Below are 20,775 nucleotides of genomic sequence, written 5' to 3'. Positions count from 1 at the left end.
AAAAAAAGAGACAAATAAATGTGGGAGGGATAGTTAAAGGAGGAATAGAAAGAGAGAAAGAGGATAAGGGAATGGTAAGAGAGAGAGAGAGAAAGAGAGAAAAGAGAGAGAAAAGGAAAAAAGGAAGAGAGAGAAAAATAAAGTAAAAAGACACAAAGAGTGAAAGAGACAAAGAGGAACAAAGAAAGAGAAAATGAGAGACAGAGGGAGTGAAAGACAGAGAAAGGAAAAAAGAGAAAGATATAAGAGAAAGAGAGGGAGAGAAAAAGAGAAAGTGTGGGACAAGGAAAGAGAGAAAGGGAGATAGAGAGAGAAAAGAGAGAGAGAACGTGAGAAACAAAAGAGATAAAAAGAAAAATGTGGGAGGGAGAAAGAAAGAGAGAGAGAGAAATCCAAGGAGGAATAGAAAGAGAGAAAGCGACAAGGAAAATGTAAACGACAGAGAGAAAGACACCATAGGTGGAGTGCAACCGAATGCTAAAAAAGTTTGCATGTTCTCCCCGTGCTTGTGTGGGTTTTCCTCCCAAATTGTCAGGTGAATTGGCCGGTTCAAATTGTCCATAGGTGTAATTAAGTGAGTGAGTTGTCTGGGATGGGCTCTAGCGACCCTACTGAGGATAAGTGGTGCAGATAATGGATGGATGGATAGTCTCCCCCTGTGTTTCATTTTTGTGCGATTCATTCATTTTTGGCGTTTTGCAACATGATCACTTGCAATTCCCAGTGTAATATCATAGTCAAACCGTTAGATGTCGCCCCCGAACCAGAAATGAAACAAAATATGCTTTTGCTGCGCATACTGCAGTCTTACATATTTCAAATGTTGCAAAAACGTATTAATTTACTTTATTACTTCTCAATACTACGCAAAGATGTGAGAAATGATGCCGTGTTTTGGAATTTTATTTCCTGTTCATTATTTATGAGAGGGTGTTTTATGATTGCGTGGATGAGGTCAATGTCTTAAGATTCGCCACGTAAGATAATGAAAGTCATTAAACCACCATTTTTTAAAATGTCTTTGTTTTTACCTGTTTTTAATATCGCTTTGTTATTGCTGAAATGACTGGTCTTTAGTCTATATACAGCGACATTTGGGTGTATTTAAAGATGCTCCCATCATGAACCAGAACCGGATCAGGACCCAAACGCGTGATGTTTCTCACACAAGCCTTTTATTTTACAGGAAATGGGGAGTGATGCACGTTGGGCAGTGGTCTGGCGTGGAATGATAGGAAGCCAGAGGCCGACGAGATCGATATCAATTGGCCGAGCAGGTGGGGTCGATACCGGACAGGACGGGACAGATATCAAAACAGGATATCGAAAATAAACAGGTAAAACTAGAAGGGAACGAAACTGGAAACCAATATTAAACCACGGGACAGAGATGATCGATATCAAAACAGGATATTGAAAATAAACAGGACAAACTAGACGAGAACGAAACTGTAAACCGAAATTAATCAATGGAACAGACAGGATTGATATCAAAAAAGGATATTGAAATAAAACAGGACAAACTAGACGAGAACGAAACTGGAAACCGATATTAAACAACGGGACAGAGATGATTGATGTCAAAACAGGATATCGAAATAAAACAGGACAAACTAGACAGGAACGAAACTGGAAACCAATATTAAACAGGACAAAACAAACGGGGCTGATACCGGACAGGAAATACAGACAGGAAACAGAACAGAGTCAAAAGCCACGTCTGGCGGGGCAGAGGTTCGTTGACGGACTGACAAAGGAAGAGTGAGAGCACTGAGCTTAAATAGACGGAATGTCAATCTGTCAACCAGCCGCAGCTGGCGCCACACAGGTGGGGCCAATTGGTCGCCATGGCAACCGTGACACCTCCGAAATAAAATGTTTGCTAATTATTATAATTATAACCATTATTATCATTAAGTCGTTTACCAACCAACAACCAATTGAAGTACTTTAATTACATTTTATGAACAAATACTTGGTCCTTTAATTAAACAATTTCGAACTGTTGTACTAAAGTGTATGTATTTCTCGTTAATACTTGTTTTCTATTCTTTGTTACGTAGTATCTGGTACTGTTACTTCAATACAACAGAAGTAATTTGTAATTTGTCACGACCAGAACTGAATCGGGACCCAGATGCGTGAAACACAAGTTTATTGAGAGAAAGAGGAAGGGCAGCGCCCGCGATCCGGTGCTCGCTGGACGCGGGAAACGAGCCGCCCGAAGAATCGGAACGTGTTACGAATGCGGAAGTGGATCTTCCGGAGCGGGAGATGGCAGTCCAAAGGACGGGAAGAATAAGGTCGATAGCCGGGACAGGAGAGCAACACGTGGTCGGGATCAAAAACGAGTCGTAAGCCAGGACGGGACAGCAACACATGGTCGGGGTCGAAAAACAGGTCGTAGCCGGAGACAAACAGGGAAATCAGGAACGGACGGGTGGAAAACGGGAGAAAAAAGCGTGATCGACGGGAGTCAGAGTCAAAATGTTTGCCTTGTAGAAACAGAGGTACGCTGACGGACTGACAACAGGACGGGGACCCAATCAGGCAGCCCGCAGCAGCTGGCGCCAAACGAGCAGGTTCAGGTGAAACTAATCAGTCATCATGACACAAATAAACATAACTAGACTAGACTAGGCTTCTCCAACATGAAATAGAAGACCTGATCTGAAATGCTAGGTTGCTGTGACTGTATTTGTCAGCTTCCTATCTAAGAGCACTCTTACACACAGTATCCAGTTCTATTCTATTCTATTCTATTATTACCTGATTAACTTGTTCATCTTGTAGTGCCTGGTCTAATCTTGTTGCAAGCAATGCTCACTATGCGGTTATCAATGGTAATTAAGACAATGCGATTCTATTTTATTCTGTTCTATTCTATTCTATTCTATTATTACAGTACCTGATTAATTTCTGCATCTTGGAATGCCTGATCTAAACTTGTTGCAAACAATGCTCACTACGCTGTGATCAATAGCAATTAAGACGATGTGATTCTATTCTATTCTACTCTAGTCTATTCTATTCTATTATTACGTGATTAATTTGTTCAACCTGGAATGCCATGTCTAAACTTATTGCAAGCAGAGCTCACTACGCTGTTATCAATGGCAATTAAGGCAATGTCATTCTATTCTATTCTGTTCTAGTCTATTCTTGTTACGTTCCAGTGTGACCGGAAAAGTGGATACCATAAAAGCAGACCTCGGTCCAGTCGGTTGTTTTAATGGCTTGCAGCCACAGGTTCCTAAATTGCTTTTGAAAAGGTGTGTTTCCTCTTGGAATTGCAAAAAAGTTGTGTTCGTAGATTGCGACTCTAAAAAAGGAACTCAATATTCAAATCTTCTCCCACTCTATTCAAACTCGTACTCCCGCTGTTTTGGCTCAACAATGCACACGCGTCTCGTGCTGACTCGGTGATGACAGAGGCTGGAAAGGGGTTTCTAGACTTCCAGTTAGTTGGAGACCCGTTGCTAGGTGACGGATCCAGTTGCGCTTTGCCTTTTGGGCTCCTCACACGTGCTCCGTCATGTGTGTCCGCCCACAGCGAGGAGGTTTCCCGTTTTCAGCGCCGCCCACTAAGCTGCATGTAAACGGAAGAGAAGATAAACATCAGAAGCTGGGCAGGGCTTCATTCGGGTGGATCTTGTACTTTTGACTTCGAGTGCGTAACTCGCGTGGATTCTTCTCAAAAAGCCCAATAATGCCCGGGGTTGCCTATTTAGGCGCTCCTTGAGGTCTCCAGAGAAGGCAGCCTTGCAAAGCTTGCAGCATAGCATGACTTTGCCTCTTAGTTAGTTGACGCTTGTTCCTGATTCTGCAAGACTTAACTCGTGGTACTTGGGCAGGTGTAACAAGAACCGCCGGTTCTCTCCATGGAGACCCCGCTGCCACGGTTCCTTTCTGGATCCACGCGGTAAAGAAGATGAGATGAGTGCAGAACCGGAAGGTATTTCTTTGGCCGTGCCCCGTTTTGGAACTCGCCCTGCAAATGCATCCGACGTCAGCGGGGTATTCGGCGGGACGTCCCCTGCAGGAGTCTTGGCGCTGGCGGTTCCGGCTGCAGGGACCTTCTGGCAGGATTCTGCAGTGGCTGGCGCCGCTTCCGGGAATTGTGCAACTGAGAACGGTTCTCTCCTGACCGTCGCCAAGCCGTGCAGCAGCAGGCCGGTGAGTGTCGCTTACGTGCTCAACAATGAGCCAAATCAGCAGAACAACGCCGAGTGCATGGCCTGGCACTGCCTCAAGGACGCTTGCGAGACAATAGGCAGCAAACTGGAGACTCTCCACTTTGGAAAACTGGATTTTGGTGAGACTGCAGTGCTGGACGTCTTCTACAACGCAGGTGAGAACTCGTGTTTGGGGTTTTCCCCCCCGTTCTGACGACACGGTGATGGAATGTGTCGTGTCAAAGGTCACAGAAAACTTATTTGTACTTGCATCTCTTCTTAATGAGAAAGTAGGTGCTTGCAGCTGCAGTTTAGGTTGCTTTTGGTTCAGAGAACTCGGACTTGAGTAGCTGCCTCCCATCCCTATCAGGCTGCATGTTGATTAGACTTGACTCTCACTTCAGAAGTCAGCCGCGTCAACAAATATCAATGCACTTGCACACTATGTTTTCAAAGGGTTGTGTATTAGCAGAAATCTAACACTGTGTCCAAATATATCTCTACTAACGGTATAATTTGTGTCTAAAATTGTTCAAGAACACTCTACACAGGAGCTTAAGTCATAGCAAAAAAAAAAAAAGTAATAACTCGATTAACACAGCGCTTTCTGTTCTTACATTAATTGATCGTTTTTATGAAATTCTAAATGTCCAAATATATCTCTCCTAATGGTATAATTTGTGTCTGAAATTGCATAAGAACACTACACAGCAGCTAAAGCCACAGCAAATAGACAAGTAATAACTCGATTAACACAGCGCTTTCTGTTCTTACATTAATTGATCGTTTTAATGAAATTCTAAACTAAGTGACTAAACCTATACAAAGCTAATAAGATTAAGTTTGTAAACAAAATAAACCATCGAAGACCCTTGGTGTGTCTAGTAAAAAAAAAAAAAAATTGGCTTTGTATTTTTCAATGGACTATGTGTATTATTTAGCGCCTCCGAGTAGTCAGGAAAAAAACGTTATCAGCATATGTATTGATTGGAATAATAAGCCAAAATACATGATCTTTCATATAAACGTGAATTTTGTAAAATTATATATACTCACAAGTCGAGAAATTATTTTACATGAAAAGAGGCTAACCGATAGGGAGCATACACAATTGTCGGCCATCTTGATACTACCCCCCAAAAACCATGTGAAAGGTTAGACAAAAAAAGAAAAATGGTGCAATTTGTTCCCTTTTGATCTCCGTAGTTGGTGTTCTTCCTTTTGCTTTGTAGCACTCCTTTTCTGTCGCGCTGCACAATTCAAATGCATCCGGTAGTCAAATAATACACACGGCCCCTTTAAGAAAAATAATTCTGGAATAGTACACAAGTGTCCTGGAACAAGCATGCTGTATTCATTGGTATACCATTATTCCCCCTAAGAACTATTACACAGTGTCCCTTTAATACAAAATCCCATAATAAAATGAGCAGGCCATCAAATGTAACGGTACCGTAACAGTGACTGCCCAACATAAGATTCCAAACATTCACCGCCCAAGCTCCCCCACCAGTTTGTTTATTCTACTCTGAACTTCAGTGGAAATATTTCCCCATTCACATGGGAGGGGTGCGGGCTTTTTTCCAAGAAAGGCCCAGTATCAGTCTGCTGCACATTTTCCTGAAGTTCCCAATGCAGAAATGCTCGGAAATACCAAATTCCAATGCTAACGGTCTCTGCTCTGCTTTACTGAGAATTACGGTTGTACTTATCCGACTGGAAATTTACGCCCATCAATCAAAAGAGAGCCAAACTAACAAAAATCTGGGACGGATTACGATATATTTTAACAAAAACAAAGGACATATCTATAAAGGGGATAAAGGCAATGGTGTTGATGCCTTTATTTTGAAAATAACACTTTTTAAAACATAGGTGACATTTGCCTGCGATCTTATCAGGTTAGAGATAAGATCGGGCCTTAAAAAATGTCAGTCATTTATTATTGTATATATTGCCCTTTAAACAAGTAAATGTATGAAATGATTCTTATTGTTTATCCTGTTTCATCTTTTGGTAATTTTTAGGTGTTGCCAATTCAGTATTTCAGTCATACATGTCTCATTTTTGGTTTACAGTTTCGTCCTCAAATTTTCATAGAGGAGCATCCCTATTTATTAAGTCACGTTTATTTGTGACGCCCTTAATCACAAAGTCTCAAAGGGCTGCACAGACCACAGATTTTTGCAAACTACAGACTATTCTTACAGCATCCCCTAATCTAAAACCTACATAAGGGTAAGGAAAAACTCCAAAACTCAACATGAGGAAAATGAAGAAACCTTGAGAAGGAACCGCTCATGAGGTAAGCCCCCTTCCAGGATGACCAGGCTGCAATGGATGTTGCAATAACAAATAATACATATAGTCAACGTAAAATATAAGTTATTCATATGCTATAGAGTAGAAGTGACTTTTAAGCTTAGATTTAAACATTCCCACTGAGGTTGCAGATCAAATCTCAGGGGGAAGATCATTCCTCAACATCAGAACCCGGATGGAGAACGCTCTCGAACCTGTGGATTTCTTCTTGGCTCTTGGGATCTCTAGTAGACCAGCATTTTCAGAGCAAAGGCTCCTAACCGGAACTTAGGGGGACTATATTTCTCAAAGATATGAAGGAATTATGACCGAGTTATGTTAAAACTGGGGGCTCCTTTGGACATAATTGTACGGAATTTCTGTTCTGTTGTTGTGAGGCTTTCTGCTTTGAGTGCAGAACGTTAGCTGGATTTCAAGTCCCACAATTCCTATCTTGAACTCCATGACGTCCGTTTTTCGGGGAAAGAGAGCGACGATGCGAATACTTAACTGACGTTGAGGTCAAATTCCTCAGTCCGATTTAATTCGTCGAAAGGTTTAATACCAGCAATAGAGTTACAGTTTATAGAGCGCAAATAATTAAAGATCAGAAACTCGAATTTAAGAATAAAACTCAATTTCGTCTTGATTTTAAGAAGCAGGCTTAAACAGCCATAAAATTGAACTAATTCCTGTCCATTTTTTACATTTTAAAGCCCCAGCACCCGATCTCCTGACCATTCAAGCTGGTGATTTTGGGTCTAAAACGACCACTGAAGTGTGGGAGAGCTAAAAAATATCGGCTAACCGTAGAAGAAAATGCACCAGGCAAAGACTTAAGTATTTTAGCCAATTGCAACGAGGGAGATGAGATCTTCCCATACTTTCTCGCTCAAATCTCGATCTCAATCTCAGTCATCCCCCGTCTGCTTCTGTGTTTTATTGAGATCACAAGACATGGAAAAGTACTGGTATGTTAAGACAAAGACAAAAGACCAAAGACCACCCCCCTGAAAACGTAAACAAAAATGGGAAGACTAAGAGACGCCAAAAGGGAACATCAAACTGATTAGAAATACACACCTTGAGTAAATAAATTTAAGCCTACTTTACAGGTGCTTACATAGACGAGCACATATTTATTACTGCGCTTAAAGAAAAACACGATTGAGGGCTGCTTAACGTAAAATGTGAACCCCATAAATCTAGGTGACAGCGCCAGGGCAACCATACTGAGGAGAATAGTACCAAATTGCAGCACACACGTGACAAGTAGTATTTTTGTGTCGTTGTCACTGGTGGTAACGGGCCAATTTGCATTCACTTGTCATCGTTCCTCGAAGATTAAAATAAACTAACCCGTGGGAAGTCGTATTTTTGTGTTTTTGTCATTGGTGGTCGCCCTGGTAACAGACCAAATTGCATTCTCTTGTCATCGTTCCTCGAAGATTAAGGTAATCTCCGGCGACTTGACATTGACGACGACGGTACTAAGAGACAGGTGTAGTAGGGATGGGTGGATTGTTCCAAATATCGATGTTCCCCATGCCCAGTATGTACTTTGATTAGATCAATACTATTATCCTAGGATTGATAGTTCACTTCTCCTCCAATATCCTCAAAGCTATAGAATTATCTATATAGGTAGCACAGCCCTTGTTTGGGGTGTTCGTCTTGGGTAACGCGCGAGAGGATTTCTTCTTCCGAGGAGGGGCGTGATGTAAAATAATTGAGAAGCGCCGTCCTAAACTTCGATTCTTCTCTGTCCATGGTGGCCTACACAATTAAAACCCTGCACAGATAAAAAATGACGGCTCCATTTTTCTCCCGCCAGTCTCCATGGTTACGTCATCCACTCATCTGCTCGAATGTGATTGATTTATAAAGTGTTCTTCATTCATTCGTAGCAAACTCCAAGCCCACACAGTTGACCCACCTGGGTGGGCATTGTTGACTTGACCGTTGCTTTTGTATCTGGAGTGCTTTTGTCATTCGAATGATTCACCAGCAAGATGTGTTAACCTGGACAAATCAATTTGTAGCAATTTAAAATAACAAATAGTGACCTGAGACTTCATATATTTGCATGCATGTTGCCCTATTGCGCCAGGAACCCAGGACACTAGACTGTTCTCATTGTTTATCATCTTTGTTGTGAATGGGTATCCAATCAAAGATGCTAAATAACGTTGGGTCCAAACCAAAATCGTGTTGAAGATTGACTACCGTAAATCCCGGACTCTACAGTACGCTTGATTAAGAATTGCATTCTCAAATTTACCGCACCACGGGTCTCAATTTCCTTCATGGAGTCATGAATCCCAGGGCACAGAGCGAAGAGGCGACCACCCACTAAGCTTTGTCCAACTTTATGGCCCCTTTGGATGCGAGTTGATGGAGTTTGGGGTTTCAATGGGTTCTGTCTTGGGAATATAAGCGATTATTTGAACACTAGATCTTGCTGTATTGTACTGAAACGTGCTAAAGGAGCTCAAGTAAAAATATAAACTACCGGAAAGGGGATAACCTCATCTGTGGACCCATTTTCAAGGTTTCTTAATTTCCTCATGGTTTTTGAGTTTTTCCTTGCTTTCATGTAGGTTTTAGATCAGGGGATGGTGTAATAATAGTCTGTAGTTTGCAATGATCTGTGCAGCCTTTTGAGGTTTTTGAGTTTTTCCTTGCCCTCATGTAGGTTTTGGGTCAGGGAATGGTGTAATAGTAGTCTGTAGTTTGCAATAGTTCTTGGTCTGTACAGTCCCTTGCTTCATCGATTATTAAAAAAAATCGTTAACTGCAGCCCTACTTTGAAGAATAGTGCCAGATTGCCACCCAGATGTGGTTTTTGTGCTGGTAGGCCTGTGATGGACTCAATTCCATTCGCTCCTCGAGGATTAAAGGAAACCCCGGCGACCTGACAAAGACTCGGGTGATAAAGAGAGGTGTTTAATAGATAACTTCCACTACTGTTCAAGGTATAAATTGAGGAGGTTGAAAGTTAAAATATTGTGAGTGGGTTGTAAATATTGATTCAAGTACGATCAAACCTTCCATTTTTGCTCCTGTTATGTTTTATATAAATAATGTTGGCAAAACCATAAACTGGGTCATGAATGTTTCCAGAAAGCACTGCGGTGATTTGTATTTAGAGCGCATGCGTTGTGGAAAAGAGCAGCTCGCCGTTTTCCTCTGTGCTGCCTCTCTGTATTTAATGTCGCAGTGTTAAAAATGCAACAAAAAAGTAGCAGGTTTTACGGTAAACCTCTACTTTAATCAATATGATCCCATTTTATTTTCAACAATTTATGGGTTCTTAAAAATGGTTCTACTCAGTTTGGGGTTGTTCTCTACAACATGGCCCAATTTTTTGTGTTTTTTATGAATAAGGGATGCACTGTGAATGAATGTTATGAATAAATGGGCCCAATTTTAGTCTGATCTTTGAAGCAAAATGACCCATATTTGCAGTGTTGTTTTGAACACAAAGAATCTGTTTAGGGAGGCGGTTGGGTGGGTGGTTTAAAGAGAATGACCTAATTTTGGGGTTTTAAGATGAAATGACACAATTTTCTCAGGTTTTTTTGTCCAATATGTCGTCTTTGACACAGTGACCTATTTTGGGGAGTGTTTTATAAAAGAAGGCTATCCAATTTTTGGATTTGTTCGAAAATAACCTGTTTTCCAATATTGGTTATAAAAGAGACAAAACAACAAGAAAAAGGATGTTGGGTTAATGATAAGTTTAAAGTTAGTTGACACTCAAAATAAGGAGAGAGACGACACCTATGTGTTTTAAAATTGCAAGGAAAACAGGCGAGCAAGCCCAACTTTCAGATAAGAAATTCCAACCATGAGCCCTTTCTTTGTCTTCAATTTCCTAGGTTAAAAAACCAGGTCTCCCCTAAATGGTGTAGATATCAAAGAACAGCAACCTGTTTTGCCGATATTGACAATGATGTAAACAGTTCATAGAAGTACTTCAAGTGCCCAACATTACAACAGAATAAAGTCAAACAAACCCGAGTAGTGGATCGTCCACTTCTGATTCAAATTGGGTGATCTATGACCCCACTGTTCATAGAGTGGATTATTTTTTGGGCTGGGTTTGAGTAAAGGTTGAAGATCAAATTGATATCTACTTGAACAGCTTCTTATACTAGGGCTGGCCAATAAATCGAATGAATTCCTTGACTTCTCAATACATAAATCAACGATTTGAAAATGGTAAATTGAGGGTAGTACTTTATAGTTTAATTTCAATAACTCAATGTTAGACCTGATTATATTTGTTGCTTTTTTGCACAATAAGTTTTAACTTAGGCAGCACGGCAGCACAGTGGTTAGCCCTTATTTGGCACAGCCCTGAGATAGAACCTTCCTGTGTGGAGTTTGCATGTTCTCCCCGTGCTTGCGTGGCTCTCCAGTTTCCTCCCACATTCCCAAAACATGCATGTCAGGTTAATTGTCCTAACCAAATTGTCCCTAGGTGCGAATGAGTGAGTGTGTTGTCTGTCCCTGTGTGCCCTGCGACTGGCTGGCAACCAGTTTAGGGTGTCCTCTGCCCAAAGACAGTTGGGATGGGCTCTAGCACCCCCGCGACCCTACTGAGGATAAGCGGTGCAGATAATGGATGGATGGAAGTTTTAACTTGGCTTTTAAATGATTTCAAAGCAGTTGCATTTGACATAGATTGTATTGTTTTTAAAATGACATTGTAATGGATAACGAGTGTTAGAAAGCACAAGAAAGAATACAAACTAGGGAGACTCAGTGACCAAACCACACCATTTTTCGGCAATTTCTTTCCCAAACCGTTCATAATTTCTTTGGTTTTTGTTGGTACCCGTAGCAGCAAGTTGGCCATCAATCATCTCAGCTGCCTTTAGGTGAGCCTCATGGTAAGAGTTTTCAAAAATGCCCGTTTATATAATAGTACATTCATTTTTCTTCTTATTCAAAACAATATTGTCACTAGGAGGCGCTAAATAACACACAATCTGAACATTTTATGAAGTATATGTGTGATCAGTGAGATATATTGTTTGATTTTGATTGAAATCCTAATAGTCTAAACTGATAATATCAAGTTTATATTTTTGGACCATATTTCTTAGCCCTATTCGGACCACTGTTTGATCCTCTCAGTAGAGGGAGAATATCCATTCTGGATCAGTGATTTCTATGTCTTTCGAGGCATACAATTCTACAAAAACAGTCCTGGGGAAGGGGTAAAAAACATCAGCAGCAAGCTGGGCACAAGCTGAATGTCAAATGATTGTGCTGCTTTGTTTCGAACAGCAGGCGAGAAAACCTATTGGGTTTGGGGTATGAGTGGCAGGTTTGGAGGGTCAGGGTCACATTCCATTGGTTTTGCTCTATTTTCTTTCGATTTTAGCCTAGCTCATTTAGGTTGCATTGAGGACAACTGAGGTGAGGGCATGAGTTCTTGCATAGAGACTCCTTTAATGGCTAGCAGGGCCAGATCATGTTACCCGCCGCCTTCTCAACACAGCTCACTATTCATTCTGACACAGTGGTGGGCATTCGAAAGCCTTCTTACATTGTTAAGACGTTATCTGATAGCAAAATGCTCCAATTTTAGCTTAATGTGCATACAAAAAAAACAAAACTGTTAAGAGTACAAAATTTTGCAGTCACACAAATGAGATTCTGTTGTAAAAACCGTACAAGGTTATTTGTAATATTGATTTTTTTATCAAGTAATCAATGAATCTTTCACAAACAATCGGGCAGGTCGATATCGACATTGATGGTAACATGTCATCTCCGTCCATGCAAATTTTCGCTGGAAATAAACACAAGTGTCTTATCTTTGAGCTTGGGTTGTAATGTCTTTAAGTGAAAGCTGGATTAATTTGGCTTTCTGCTGCCAACATTTTTAACACCGCAAGCACACCAGTCTTTGCTCGTCTACTTCCAAGGTCGTGGTTAAGTGTCACGGGAAGAGACTTTTGTTAGATTCCTTACCCTGTCTCTCTTTACCCCTGTCTGTCTCTTGAATATTTTTTTCATGGGGCCTGCTACACTTTGTGTCTACGCTTTATACTCATAATGACGGAGGATAAAAGTAAACAAAACACTCCCCCACCGGGAATGCCGTTCCCCCTAATGTAGTGGAATTGTAATTTCACTTTATTCCGGGTAAGTTAAAAAAAAGTCTCCTGAAGTAAAACGCGCCTGTGGCTTCCTTCCCGCCTTCCCAGGGGGGCCCGTCCCACTATTTGAGAACCACTGCTCTAGACGTGAATGACTCTACAAAAAGGGAAATGGCAATCCAAAATGCAGTAGATACTCCAATGGCAATCAGACATTCTTGTTTATCTTATTATTCTTTTTGAAGTCTACATTACATGTTTTACCCTGGACTGCCACGTCTGATCTTGCTGCGTACATTTTTTTAAAACATATATTTTAATGACAAGGCTAACACATCAACCTTCCTTTTAGTCATCCTCCTTCGAATATTCTCTTACTTCCACTCAGTCGCTTCACTTCCACATCCTCTCACATTTAGTGACCCTATCACTAGGATTTGCGAGAACTCTCGGTCTCCCGCCCCCCTTTCTTTGCTTTGCTGTCTCTGGAGGGACAAAAGCATGACCGACTTGGGTGCTGAGGTGCTTAACTTGTTTGGTTCTTTGAGCATTTGGGTTGGCCATAGTCCAATTTTTGTGTTTTTTGCTACTTTTTCCTTTTCTTTGTTTTAGTGTATGTGTTTGTCTTGCTGTCACCCCTCTCAAGGGATATGACCAGGGTAGATAATAAATGACAACAAAGACAATTCGATTCAACGCAACTCCTGACTCAACAAGTATCTCTTGTCTCCGTCAGATATTGCCGTTGTGGAAATGACCGACGCTTTCCGCCAACCGTCACTCTTTTACCACCTCGGGGTCCGGGAAAGTTTCAGCATGGCCAACAACATCATTCTCTACTGTGACAACAATTCCGAGTCGCTCCAATCGCTGCAGGTTCGATCTCGTCAGAATAACAACATATTTTCAGAAAAATAGATATACAGTATAGATGTATAGGTAATAGCTGTTGTCCTGGCAGAACAATGTTTGATGGCAGTAAGACTTCCAATGTTCTGTTTCAATTCTTAAATTGTTGTTGTTTTTTTCTCTTGTCGTCCATCAGGAAATAATTTGCCAGAAGAACACAGTGAGTCTTCCTTATTTTTTTATCATAACACATCAAAAGTGCATGATAGACCCCCCATCCCCAAAAGGCTAGGATCTTTTAGGTTGATTTCAAACAGTCCTCTATGTGAGATTTACTGACAAAAATTGAAAAAAACTGTCTTTTTTAAATTTTCTGTCTTTTTCTTTAATTTGTCTTATTTTCATTTTACAACGTATTTAATATTTTGTTGTTATTGTATTACAGACGCTCCCCTACTTACAAACATTCGAGTTACGAAAAACGGTAGATATGAAAAGTATAGGACAGTACTTTAGGGCTTCTTTCCGCCGCTATCAGCATGTGGCGCTTTGAGAGCTTGCCCAGCATATACCCCGAAGAAGAAATCCGCTTCTTCTTCCTAGTTCGTGTGTGAACATACTTCTGTATACTGTATCTCCAGCACACTAAGAACTTTGACACTTTTATTGTTTAATATCTCGTGCATCCATTCAATATGGTTGGGGTAAAGTGTAAAGAAGAAGCTAGCCGTTTCTTTTGAAATGAAAGTGGAATAAGAAAGCTTGATGCGGTTCAGAAAATGGTTGGATCGCTTTTTTTTGGCCACTTTCTACCACAAAGGAGGAAGTCGACTAACTCTTGAAACCCATCTTCCAAAAGTAAGTTAAACTTAACTTTACTCATCTTTATAGAGCATATTACTCTATGATATTATTATTTAGGACAAAACAATACAGGCAACTTATACAACCCTTAAACATACTTATCTAAACCTTAAACATACAAAATATAGCACTGAAGCAACTTACGAACAAATTAAACTTACGAACGATCCTCTGGAACGTTCTTAAGTAGGGCAGCGTCTGTATATTCCTTCTAACTGTCTCACTGGACTTGCTTCGTGGCCGGGATGGATAACACTCTCGAACCTGCGGATTTCTTCTTGGCTCTTGGGATAACTAGTAAACCAGCATTTTCAGAGCAAAGGCCGGAACATAGTGTGAAATTAAATCTGAAAGATATCAGGGAGCAAGTCCATGCATGATTTTGTATACTACCAACAGAACCTTCAAATCACATCTTAAACTGACAAGGAGCCAGTGCATGTCAGCCAAAATCGGGGTAATGTGCTCAAACTTTCTTGTCTTAATTAAAATCCTCGCTGCAGCATTTTGCACAGCTACAGGCTCTTGATTTTTGACTTGGGGGGACCGAAGAGTAGTACATTACAGTAATCGAGACGGGAGGTAATGAACGCATGAATTATAATCTCAGCATTCGACTGGGACAGCCTAGCGCGAATTTTTGCAATTTTGCAAAGATGGAAAATATCTGTTCTAGTACAATTCTTATGTGTAACCTATTATATACAAAATTCGTACAAAATCAGATAAAAATGTGATCTCAAACCAATCAGTAGGGACATAAATCCATAAATAAACCTCTAGTTTTTTTAGTTGATTGCGACAATTGTTATCAATGAAATTTATTGTCGGCTATTTCTGTTATCGATTTTCGTTGCAGCCCTACTGTAAAAGTAACTGTGTTCCAGGCTAGCGTTCCTTTGTAACTTGTTACTTCTGACACTGGCCTGCAGGGTACCTGAACCCTAAGGTTGTACGGATTAGTGAATCTCTTTCTGCCTTTGATCCTCATTTTTCTTTCAATTTTATCAATAAAAACTCCAACAGACATGCTCAGCCAATTACACCTTCATTCCATACATGGTGACGCCGCACAACAAAGTCTACTGCTGCGAGGGCAGCCTCATGAAAGGTCTCACCGAGCTGATGCAGCCCAGCTTTGAGATGCTCCTGGGTCCTATTTGTATGCCCCTCGTGGACCGCTTTATCCAGCTCCTCAAAGTCTCGCAGGCCAGCTCCCAGTAAGACTTTTTTTTCTGTTCCTCTTCTTGTTACTGTAACTGTGACTAAAGCTGTGAAGTGAAGCATTCATGCGTCCTGTTTTTGTGCTTGGGGGTTGTCTCAAACTGAAACTCTCAAGGTCATCCTTACCCTGGAAAATAGCGATGGACTATTTCTGAAATTGAAATGGGAAAGGTGTGTGTTTGTGCGAGTGAAACATAATCTCATTTTGCTGGTACAAAAAGCTTGTTTCAACAAATGTTCCTGACTCCGCTTTACTCAATTAAAATCACGGGTTCCGCAGGAATAGTAGCTCGTTTCTACTCGACGCGACCTGCAAATTCCATTACCCCAATCTAATGCGACCAGGACAAAGTAATCGAGCAAGAACATTACGTATTTTCGCGGGCAACATTTTTTAAGGGCGATGACTGGTGTTAAGAAAATGTCAGCGACATGTGACTGTGCTCTCATACACCAGGGAAAACAGACGCTATTCACAATGGCGGCTATGACTGCCAAAGAACGTAGGAAAAAGGATCACAACACAAATACGTGGTTCTTTCAAGAACTACAGACTTTTTCAACCTAAAAAATGTTCACAGACAACTTTATGGGTCCACAGTAATAGAGGGTGATTCAAGGGTTTGCTAGAAAGACTAGGGAGCATGGTTACTGAAGGTTATCTGTTCAATGTCGATTAAGAGAAGAGAGACTACTCTGTCATTTAAGATCACAATGACCTAATGGGAAAACGACAGTACTGGAAGTGGTTCAATTTAATGGACGCTATTTACAGCTGCAGATTCGCTACGATGAACTTGACTTTTTCGGGGTTATCAGCAATAAAATGGGATGGGTGTTCTGAACTGAACTCCATGTTTCAACATGATTGTTTTATAATGTCAAATTGTTGCATCAGCTACAAATGCTAGAAATTAAACGGTGCGCAAAACCATCAGAGGGCATATTGGACCCAAGCAAGGACTATTGTCAACTCTTCGCAGAGGAAAACTGTGGTGGTATGGTCATCTGAACCGACCAAGATCATTCAAGGGGGGCAGGAGGAGAGGAACACCTAAAGAGAATTGGGCTGAAAACATGAAGAAATAGATAGGTGTCCACTTTCCCTCGACCCAAACTCAGGCTAGACACTCTCAATAGTAGGGAAAAGTGTCTAGACCAGGGGTCAGCAACCTTTTCGGTGTGGTGTGCCACTTTCAAATGTCCTTGTAAATCAGTGTGCCACACCAAGATTAATGACTCAAGCAAAAATTTTTGTATATCCAACAAAGCTGTCATTTTACCCCAGTCCACATGGATATACATTGAAATTGTATAACTGACCAACTACCAATTTTATCTTCCACTATTCTTGTTTATCAACACACTAAAAGATTAATGTGAACAACATGAATCAACCAGAATCAACCATTCTTCATCAACAATAAACTACAATCAAAAAACAACTGATATGGACAGCTACCATACCATTCATCAATAAAATCTTATTTTCAGAAAAACTTGAAACACACACACACCTTTAATATATTCAATAAATGGTTTTCTGTGCTTTGCCATGCAGTGAGCAATGTGATAGCTTGCTTCAGTGGTGGTGGTTTTAGCAGTGACAAAGGTTTTCAGGGTATGTGTTTGTTTGCCGTACCTGGACACAACCCGTTTTAATGTCTCCGCCTTGCCGGACTCATCCTTGTATTCATGTTCATGTTTCGTTCCGTAATGACGTTTAACACTTGACGTGCGAGGTACAACACTCTCGAGGCATAATGCACAAACAGCACAAACATTTTTTGCACAAAGCTACAGTCATCTAAAGCCTATTAATAACACGGCGCACAACTGAAAATGTCTAAATTTCAGGTAAAAATGCGTATTTTTAAAATATAATCATTATTATTTTGCCGTGCGCTTGCATGCCACTGGTTAACCCCACTGGTGGCACACGTGTCATAGGTTGCCGACCCCTGGTCTAGAGTCACGTACGCAGTGGTGCCCTGAGAACCCAGGCGGTTAAGGCCTCCGTCAACCGTGAACCATAATTGAAAAGTTGTCACTATACAGGTGCAACCCTCTGCAATTTTCATTGTCATCACTGTCCAAGTGAGCGCTGTTTAGCGTAGGATGGCAAGTCCAATGTCAATAGTGGTGGCGCTGTTTGACTGTGCCTGTGGAGAAGAACTGTGTTTTGTGGGTACAGCTTGGTTGGATCAAGTACAGTGAAGTAGGGCGGGGTATTTACCGTCTGTGTTAGTCACACCTTTTGTTTCGTGTCCTCCGATGTTTGATACTTTTATATTGGGGTGATACCAGTACCGGTTCTCAATTCTCGAGTCACCAACGATGCCAACCACTCACATCACAATAGTTTTGATATCCTTTAACCTTTTTAAGTCTTGTATTGCCATTTTAGTTCCAGGAAAACTGCAGGAAAATAGAATAAAGGGTAGTCGTCAAGGACTTTCACAGCTAAACGGAGATATTACAGATGTATGAGACGGCGCGTTAAAAGTACTTGGTTTCACGCTGTACAGACCAAATCCAGCTCTTGTTTTTTTTTGTTTTTTGTCGTTCTTCCTCATTCCTCTCGCATCTCTCTCCCTCTCCTACTCCACCCTGGTTTTGCATACACCTCTGTTAGCTGTCCCCGACTTCCTCCATGGTCAGACTCATAATAACTAAACAAGTTGACTTGCCTATAAAATGCAATTATACAGTCAACAGAGTTTAAAGGTGACGTGCATAGTTTGAGATGTCCTTAAAAGTTTTAAAATTAATTATGTGTTAACAATGCCCATCCCATTTAAAGTATTATTGTATTATGTTGGGTTACTCTTTGAATGTGTTTTTAGGTGTCATGAAGATGTGTTTTATAGCTGTTTACGGATATCTTGGATGATTTTAGGAGGCCGGGAACGGATTAATTGGATTTCAGTTATTTCTCATGGGGGAGATTCGTTTGAGATACGAGAAGTTGTAGATATAAGCCGATTCGGGAATGCATCGATCTCATACAGTATGTAAAGGTGGCCAGTGTATTAAAAAAAAATCACAAAACATTACTAGTTTCATGATTTTAAGTCGTTTTAGTTTAAGAAAAATGGAAATTGGTAGTGAAGCATTTTATACATTTGACTATAAAGGATTTTATACAGTCTAATACAAATTACATTTAATGCAAAAGATATTCACTGGCTGGGCTGTGGTGCGATGTCAGGGCACCCTGGTGGAAAATGTTGTTTACAGTAAGGCTGATAAGATAATCAGCATATCCAGATGCAGAAAGGCCCTGATGACGTAGAAACGCTCGGTGTTGTTTTGAGTATTCCAGACATCGCGATGCTTTTCAACGAGATGGTGAAGCCTAGGGGGGCTTCCTTGGTACGCCCATTGGAGGAGTCGGCACACTATTATGCATGGAAAATGTTAATGAAATTAAATCTGCCCCCGTGTGAAAAGTTCAGCTTTCTTGTTCATCTTTTCCCTCAAGAAACGAGCACGCATAATTTGTTGGGTGAATGTAGGTTGTGTTTGGTTAATGGAGTCAGATAACTAATACGAACAATTTTGTAAACGCTACATTTTGATATTTAATTCCCAACAGTAGTTACAGAAGGTATTAAGTATTGGTATCGGTGTGAATACCAGCTTTTTTTTCATCATGTCAATACAAAGGGAGCAATTGATAATCAGGCCCCAGAAATCAAAAGAATGGTAAATGCTAATGAGCTAAATTGCTAAATATATAAATATATGATATATAATCATAGTATCTGTATTGTCCAAAGGCCTGGGGCCAATACCTATACAATAACCGTCTTGGAATATGAGGACAGGTTTGACACCAACACATGCTATTGTTACCTGCTCATCTGTAAATATGAGTGCTTTTCTCACATTGTCAAATACAGCTGAAGGTATTTGTAAAACAGTAAACACGACAAACTCCCCCTCTCCTCCCACGCAGTCAATATTTCCGTGAAACGATTCTGAGCGAGATCCGCAAAGCTCGGGAGTCCCACACCGGAGCTGAACTGTCGGCTGAGCTGGGTCGAATTCAGCAGCGCTTGGACAATGTGGAGTGCCTGTCTGTGGACATCGTCATCAACCTGCTACTGACCTACAGAGACATTCAGGTCCAACAAAACCACTACATACATCACGTGGACAATAATCGCACGACACCTCCATTTTTGTCACCCGTCGCTCAGTGTTAATGAATCATTCATGGCGACTGAGTGTGGAGGTTACACTGAATTATTGAGCGCTTGGTCTTAAGTCAACATAAAAGCAAGAGAAAAATGTAACTGGTATCTTTCAACTAGTGGTGAAACTGATGAGGTCTCAGTCATGTCTCACTTGTGATTTGTTTGTGTTTTAGGATTATGAGTCGGTGGTGAAGTTAGTGGAGACTCTGGAGAAGCTACCCACCTTTGACCTGGTGGCACATCCACATGTGAAATTCCACTATGCATTTGCGCTGAACAGGTGAGTACGCAGTGTGGAAAAACACAAGGTTTGTATACATGTTGTTTGAATTTGAGGACGTGCTAGTACCGATACCTTAGATTGCTGTAGGTGCTGATACAATCCTTTTTATAAGGTATTCGGGCTAGTTTATGCGTTTTTCTTCTGCCTTATTGGGACAACTTGAAAATCAGAAGCTGTAATTAAAGAGAATGGCATATTGCCCTTAACTGTCAACCGGTAGCACACAATTTCTTGTTTTCTGACTCATCTGTCGAAGCCTACAGAAATTGTATGTTGGGGCTATGTAAAAGTCAGACCACCAAAATGAACAAGTTTTTCTTCCGTGCCATACTGAAGCCTTGCAATCTTCCCTTGCTTATTCCTCTTTGGCCTGCACTCACTCCACCAAACCGTGTTTGGCCCAAGTCGCTTCCAAAAACTACCTAATCACGTTGAGTCATGCAATAATAAGATTGTTTTGTCGGATATGCAGCACTATGGAGAGCGAACTCGACATTACAAGAGCTAAAACTGCTTTATTTTCAGTTCCGGTGGCCTGCTATACCCATTGCACGTACGTACCTGAGGTCATAGTTACGTTTTACTGGATGACTCCTCCTGTGGCTGTGCGCATGTGTTGGCAATAGTATTACACTCTGGTACACCTTGCCAAAGCGTGCCCAACCAGCGATCCGCGTGGTGCTAAAATCCAAACTTCAGCTTACCTCTATGATTTCTAGCGGGGCTGATGATGTTAAAACATTGTCCTGATCCTAGCAGTC

The 20,775-nt window shown here is 41.0% G+C and overlaps 1 protein-coding gene across 1 annotated transcript in view; it reads left to right on the top strand.

Annotated features, from left to right (window-relative positions):
- Positions 1-3,638: 3,638 nt before the first annotated feature.
- map3k5 (mitogen-activated protein kinase kinase kinase 5) overlaps positions 3,639-20,775 on the top strand; it is a 79,010-nt gene continuing 61,873 nt past the window's right edge. Inside the window, exons 1-6 of the mRNA XM_088324965.1 lie at positions 3,639-4,351; positions 13,329-13,468; positions 13,638-13,661; positions 15,332-15,525; positions 19,491-19,659; positions 19,905-20,011. Of these exons, the coding sequence (XP_088181091.1) occupies positions 3,937-4,351; positions 13,329-13,468; positions 13,638-13,661; positions 15,332-15,525; positions 19,491-19,659; positions 19,905-20,011 (1,049 nt within the window). The 5' untranslated portion in view covers positions 3,639-3,936. The remainder of the gene's footprint in view (positions 4,352-13,328; positions 13,469-13,637; positions 13,662-15,331; positions 15,526-19,490; positions 19,660-19,904; positions 20,012-20,775) is intronic.

The sequence above is a fragment of the Urocampus carinirostris genome, chromosome 20, assembly GCF_059441175.1.
Source record: "Urocampus carinirostris isolate Australia breed hairy pipefish chromosome 20, RoL_Ucar_1.0, whole genome shotgun sequence".
NCBI lineage: Eukaryota > Metazoa > Chordata > Actinopteri > Syngnathiformes > Syngnathidae > Urocampus > Urocampus carinirostris.
This window is presented reverse-complemented; position numbering and strand designations above follow the sequence as displayed.